The sequence below is a fragment of the Cuculus canorus genome, chromosome 1, assembly GCF_017976375.1.
Source record: "Cuculus canorus isolate bCucCan1 chromosome 1, bCucCan1.pri, whole genome shotgun sequence".
NCBI classification, from domain to species: Eukaryota; Metazoa; Chordata; class Aves; order Cuculiformes; family Cuculidae; genus Cuculus; species Cuculus canorus.
In genome coordinates this window covers 114,375,245-114,382,250 of record NC_071401.1, presented here as the reverse complement: position 1 = coordinate 114,382,250, position 7,006 = coordinate 114,375,245, and the positions used below count along the sequence as shown (strand labels likewise).

The following is a 7,006-nucleotide window of genomic DNA, read 5'->3' as shown; positions in this document are numbered from 1 at the left end:
AGGAGGCACCGGGACGCCCCCAGCTATGCTCGGCGCCCCCGACCACGCTCAGGGCGGGGCGGGACGTACCAACAGCCCCCCTCCCCCCGGGGGAGGACAACGTGCCACCCCCTCCCACCAGCTCTCCGCACCTCCCGCGTTGCCAAGGGGACACCCCCCTCCTCCCCGAAGGCGTGGGCGCGCCCACAGAAAGGAGAGAGGCGGCGAAAGGGGGGCCGACGACGCGACTCGTCCCGGGGCGGGTAGAAAGAAAAGAAGGCGAGGGGCGTAGTGAAGGCGTGCGCTCCCTTTCTTCCCCCCCCCCACTCCCCGCGGCGGGGTGGTGCGGCCCGCTCCGCGGAGGGCGGGGAGCGTCGCGCGGCGCCTCCCTGCTCAGTGACACACGCGCCCGGCGCGGGGAGGAGGCGGCGGGTCCGGCCGTGCGCGGGGACCGGTTAACGGCCGGAGGAGCCGCACCATGGCCGGGGCTGCCGACGAATCCCTCCCTTCGCCGCCTCTTCCCGCCCGCCGGGAACTTTCCGCAGCGGGAGGCGGTGGCGGTGGTGCCTCCCTGCAGCGGCGGCGGCGGGTCCGCCCGGCGGTGTCCCCGGGGCTGGGGCTGCTGGGGCTGGTTTTCTCCCGCTTCTGCTGCAGTAAGTCCAACTCTTTTATTATTGTTACTTTATTTTATTTTTCTCTCTGTTGGCGGGTGGAGAAGGAGGAGGGAACCCCGAGCGCAGGGGGGACTCGACCGAGTTGGGGGAAACTTTTGTGTGTAGTGGAGGCGGGGGGGCGGCCGAGCGAGACGCGGCTGCGGTTCTGGGAGCGAAGGGAGAGGGGCGGGGGGGACCGGAGCGTGCACTGCGCTGGGGGGGGGGGGGGCTTGCTCCAAGGGACACGTAACCCACCCCGGGTTAGCAGCGCCGCCGCCGGGACACGCGTCCCCATCTTCTCCCCCTCCCCCCATTTCCCCGTGCCGCTGCCTCCACCGGGACACGCGTGTCGTGTCTTCCCTCCCCTATTCCCCCTCGCGGCCGCCTCCACTGGGACATGCATGTCCAGTCCTGTACCCCTTCATTCCCCGTTGGTGGCCGCCTCCACCAGGACACGGGGACGCGCGTGTCCCACCCCCCCACCCCTATTCTCCATCGCGGCCGTCTCCACTGGGACATGCGTGTCTCCTGTCGTCGTTCCCTCCGTTTTCCCCTGCAGCCGCCTCCACCGGGATACAAGTGCGTTCCCCCGCCATTCCCCCTCGCAGTCGCTTCTACCGGGACGCGCGTGTCTTCCTCCTGATTCTCCGTGTCGTGGCCGTCTCCACTGGGACATGCGTCTCCGTGTGTCGTGTCCGTCCGTTCCCCCCCCCCCCAATTCCTTCATTGTCCTATGCCGCTGTCTCCACCGGGACATCTGTATCTCGTCCCCATTCCCGTTCAGGGTCGCTTCCACCGGAACACCCGGGTCGTGTGTGTCCCCCTCACTCATTCCCTCTCGCAGTCGCCTCCACCGGGACACGCGTGTCGTCGCCCCCCCGCACCCCACGCAGCCGCCTCCACCGGCACACGCTCATTCTTCCCCGCCTCCACCCGCAGCCGCCGCCACTGGGACACGCCGTCTCCCCCCCCCCCCCCATTTCCCTTCGCGGCCGCTAACACCGGGACACGCATGTCGTGCTTCCTCCCCCCCACCCCCCATCCGCAGCCGCCGGGACACGCGCATTGTCCCCCCTTGGTGGCCGCCCCCACCGGGACAAGCACACCCTCCCCCCACCCCGGGGCCGGTTGCAGAGACCGCTACACGCGCCCCGCCGCTCCCCGCCCTGCCCCTGCCGCTTCGGCGGGGTAACTTTGTCCGCCCGTAGCGGGGTTGCGGTTCCCGGCGTGGCGGGAAGCGAGTTATCCGCTGCAATTCCTGAACAACAGGCTTTCGGTTGTTTGCGGAAATCCACGGCCGCTTCCCGCCCGTAGCCATTGGGAAGGACAGAAGGGTGGGTCTTGATGCTCTCCGGGGGGAGGAAGAGTACGGGCTTAGCTTCTGGTGCTGATGGCTTGCATCGTTGTTTCTTCTCAGTTACAGTGAAATCAGGGCTGGTTGCTGTAGGGTTATGAGTTTGGCTCGCTTGCCTCTTCATGCGGGAGTAGATTCGTGTACTCTCATCCCCCTTCTCATTCTGAGCAGCATTGCGGTGCGGGGCCCCTGTGGGGCTTCGCGTGACCGCTCCTAGGGAAATACCAGCACCTCCAACCCCCCCCTTCGTTTTTTCCTGTGGAAAACAAACGAGACACGAAGCATTTGGAAACTAAAACAGCGCAGGATTTTTTTTTTTTTGATGTTTTAATTGTACACAGTGTAATGCGTTTAGTGTCGTTTTTACAGCAGTGGAAGATGGGGGGGGGAAGTGAACCTAGGCAAGAGCGCATCAAAAGCTGTCATCCTACTGTTCTATTCCCAATGCAGTAATGAGTAGTTGGCAAGAATATTTTATTATGGGCTAAACCATGTCCTTTCCTTCTTGAAAGAAGGAGGAACAAGTTAGAGGATGTAGTCTCTAGGGGTTCATGTGGTAAAAATACCAAGGAACTTGGAAGCTGTGCCATCATAAAGCACTTGGATAGTATCTGAGAAATGCTTTTTCAGGGAGGGAGTTGAGGCAGTGCTGCTGTAAGAATGTGCTCTTGCATGTAATAGTCTCCCCCCTCTGGCAATAAGGTAGCTTTCAGAAAAGATGATTATTACTAATTTAAGGTTAAACACATGCATTTGCTGAAGGAGAACCCTGCTAAATGTTCTGTTTGTCCATAAAGAAAGGCAGCTGTGAGAAAGAAGAATGGGTCTTCATTTATCTTAGATTTACTTCGAAGGAGGAAGAGTAGTTCCCCATCATCGCTTGTTCAGATGATGAACCTGTTACTATTTCACTTTACTGAGAGCTTATGTGCTCACAGAAATTTTGTTGAGAGGATGTATTTGGTCCTTGTCAAGTTGAATAGTAACTACAGTACTTGTTCCAGTGTAAGAGTTTTGTGGGACTAGGTGACCCTCTCCTTAGCCAGAGATTACTGGGATGCTTCTTTAAAGACGGTGAACTATATGTTATCAAAGTGGTGTAAAAGTTGAAATCACTTATGCAGAAATTTTTCTGAGTTTCTTAGGGTATGTTCTGTTTACAGGATTAAGTAAATTGACAGATCTGCTGGGCTGAATGTTTTAAAAAGTGCTAAAGACCTGTTCGTCTTTCTCTTAAAAATACATCCAACAGTTTAATTTTCCATGCATAAAACCTTGGAGCTTTTCGTTGATAACACTTATTCAGTATTTGGCTTTATTTGTGGAAAAATTACTTCTTTGATATTAAGAAGGTGCTGTGTTTCAAAACCTTAAGTCTTGGAGACTTAACTTTCATAGGGCTGGCAAACTTCTTGCACAAACAGGTTTTTGCCCCTTCCTTTGTTTAGGGTGATTTCCCCTGTTTGCAATTAAAAAAGGTGAAGTTCAGACTTGACATAACCTTGCCAAACTATTTTTACATGTAAATGTGAAGATAATAGTAACAATGAAGTTAAGAGAGTCTCCACATCCTGTCATGAAATGGCTTACTATTTTAGTCTTGATGAGTGCAGGTTTTATGTCAGTCTTCCCAGATTCCTTTTGTCATATGTGAACTTGAGTGATAATACTTAAGAAGGTCTGCCAAAAGTGGGAGTGTTGTGTTGAAATAAAGTTCTTTTTTCAAACACAAAGTTTTGAAGCATATCTATAGATAGAAGGGGAAATACGAGTGGCTTTTTGGATTGTGAGGTAAGAAGTAGGGAGAGGTGTTTTTTCATCAGTATCTTTTAGATTACATTTTTTTTGCCCCCCCCAAAATTTCCTACATTTGTTTTCCTTTTCTCTGTAACTGTCACAGTTGAGAGTAGCTTTTAAGAGTGCTTGTAAATACATTTTGAACGTGATTAGATATTGATAGAACCTGAAACTGACGACTGCTTCTGGTTGCTGTTCTTCCTACTGGTCAGTCAGTCTTGATAATGCTAGTGAAAGGAAGAATTAAAAAAAAACCAAAATTTTTTGGGTTTTTTGAGTAAAAATAAACCTGCTTTAATAAATAGTGCTTCTTTTAGGAAAACGAGACTATCGAATTCAGCTTACATGTATAAGTGATTCTCCTACTTGTCAGTTCAACTGTGTGATGTAATGAAGTATGTACTAAATTTACATGTTAGAATTTAGTGTAGCTTTGAACTAGAACTGAAAGAAACATCATCAAAACCTTCAATCTATAAATTAACTTAGTATATAAGTTGTGGCAAATATTTTTCAGTTGTGCTGGGTATGAGGACTTATATTCTACTAAATAATGAATTCCTGTAATTTGAGCACAACGTTAGTTTGCACCCAGTGATAAGTTTTTTTGCAAAGTGTTTTGGGTTGTAAGAATGAATTAAAAATAAGCAAAATTGGAAAGTAAGGTGGATAGAAAGGAAAAATGTGCAAGATGTGTTTTTTCAGGGACTTTGTTAAGGAGATACTTTTTTTTTTTTGTTCAATTTGAGTTGTTGGTTTTGTTAAGCTGTACAGTAAGGCTAGAAAAAGTAGTGTTTGTGAGGCACATGTTTTTAAATTCCCATTGTTGTTTTCTTGAAGCAGCCTGGAGTACAGAATTCAAGTCTGTAGTGAAGCTGGAAGGGTTGTGTTGTAAAGATTTGAATAAATACAAGTATGCAGTTTACTATGTACAAAAATGGAGTTGCAAATAAAACAAGAGGGAAATTTCCAAGTAACTGTTGACTAGAACAATCAATTTTACTAGAAACAGTTTTGGATTTTCAGGTTAAGTCATGACGAAAGTATGAAGTCAAGCAACCAACTTTACTACCCTGGAAATGGGAAAGTGTAGTAGTGTGTTCAAAAAGACAACAGAATGTATTTTTCCTCATATGTAAAAGGCAATGATAATAGTATAGAAACGTTTTTATTTTTTGAAAATGGTATGGAGAGAAATGCACTTCTAAAAGAGACGTGAGGTAAGCCAATAGTAAGAGAAGGAATAGCAATACTGTAGAAGATATTTGAAAAGTTGGAGAGAATGAAATGTTGGTAAACTATGTAGTAGGTCAGGCAGTGTGTGAAACTGCTGTGTGAAGGAACAGCAGCTGTGCTGGTAGAAGTAATAACAGAGTAGCTTCATATAGAGGGGAAGTTAAACTTGAATTGTTTTATATTTAGAAAAAAAAATCGGGTCACAAATTTAAGCCCATATTTCAGCATAACTCAAATGTAATGTGCAGTGTGCTGTTTCATAACAGTTCTTAGCTCTGTTTCATTGTGGTAGGTCTGTCATATTCAAGATCAGTGTTATACTGAGGTGCTCATGTGAAATAAACACAAGAAAAAATGTAGTTGTTAGCACTTTAATAAAATAAATTTTATAGACCTGTAATTCTTGACTGCTGTTTAAATTTTATAAGGTTTATCTGTAGTGTTGCATGGAAATAGTACAAATTGGAGCTGCTCTGAAAGAAGTAGTTATACAATTTACTTGGACAGGCTGAAAGCAGGTTAAAGTAATCATAAATGTTAGTATGAATGAAAAGCGAGGATGCCAACTAACATTTTGGCTTCTGGTGTACAAGAATTCCTATATATGTGGGAGCGAACTGTAACGTTATTTAAGTTGTTAAGATCTGAGTGCTTTGAGTATTATAAAAGAATTGTGAAGGTTTAGCCACTTATGCTACCTAAAGGTTTAATGGTCTTTTGATTTAAACAATTTGTTTCTCTTGCTGCCTTAAATTACTTAATCTTATTCAATGGAATATGAAGATAGCTTGATATTGAACAAAAGAAGCCTCTAGGAGGATTTATTTCTTCTAAGATTACAGAATTAAATATCCTGTTTAGAAATATGGTCAGATCTATGTTGTTTTCTTTGCTGCCTGCTTTATGTAGTATTGCTGTCAGGATGATATTGGGAAACCTAAGGCTGTTCAGTAGCAGGGAAAGCAAAGATGTGTTGCCTTTACAGAGCATCTGTACCAGCCGATTACCCTTCAGGTGATGGTGGTAGAGCTTTTGAGGTATGCAAAATCACAATTGTAAATTAATCTGCTGGGTAAGGGGAGGATGAATTGGGGGCAAGTTATTTCAGTAAGCGGAGGTGTATGTGTGTATAAGTGTAGTGAGTAGCACTTGTGGATCTCAAAAGAAAAATTGAGTTAGAAGGTCTAGAATTGAAAGAGTAAATCTCAGTTTTTAGAGGAAAAAAAAACCCCAAACCAATAGTGGATGGCAGTAGGGTAATAGAAATAGAAAACCTGATATATAAACTGGTAGGAGGTAATCTTGCTAAGTGACAGCTACCTGTGGAGCTGTTAGTAAATGTCATCCTTTTTTTAATATTGATTCAGTTACCTGTTGAAGAGCAATAAACTTGAAGAGGATTGCTTTCTATCCTGTGTTACACCAGATTGTTGCTTGCCCTGCTGTCCTGTGGTTGAATGCAGTTTTGTCCAAACAAAGATCTTTATGAGAATGTAGGAGTATGAATTACTTAAGTCTGCAAAGAAGTGAGAGCACTGAGATTGCGTGTATCACTCTGGAGTCCTGGTACATTGCCTCTTATAGATGAGCTGTGTGATGACATTGTTCTAGCACTGTTTGTTTGTACTTGGATTGCTGGTTTCCAACTCCAGAGTGTGTTGCATTGAATCCAGATTATTTGAGCATTTTTTTTTTTTGTTATTCTGGTGACCACTATATTGACTGGTATGTAAATAGTGTAGAAGTTCCTGTGAGGAATTATCTTGGGGACCTGTTAATAAACTGAATGGATAGATTTTCTTAGTTATGTGAAAATTAGCCATAGGTGCAGTTATTTAACTGCTATCATTTTGTCAAGCCATGTGTTGTTTGGAGAGGAGAGGTGTATGATCTTTAAAGGTGCCTTCTAACCTACATTGTTCTATGGATCTGTGTGGGGTTTTGTATGGGTTTTCTTGGTAGGGTTAGTCTTTCTGAAACAAGATTT

General features: G+C 46.1%; 1 protein-coding gene across 7 annotated transcripts in view; it reads left to right on the top strand.

Moving 5' to 3' along the window:
• The first annotated feature begins 222 nt into the window (after positions 1-222).
• NECTIN3 (nectin cell adhesion molecule 3) overlaps positions 223-7,006 on the top strand; it is a 137,542-nt gene continuing 130,758 nt past the window's right edge. For 3 of the 7 annotated variants that reach the window (XR_008448864.1, XR_008448865.1, XM_054060663.1), the window contains exon 1: positions 223-632. Coding sequence is in view for 4 of the 7 variants with exons in the window: in XM_054060663.1 (XP_053916638.1) it covers positions 458-632 (175 nt within the window). In the remaining 3 variants the exon portion in view is untranslated. The remainder of the gene's footprint in view (positions 633-7,006) is intronic. The other 4 variants (XR_008448867.1, XM_054060653.1, XM_054060682.1 and 1 more) reach the window with 3 other exon arrangements.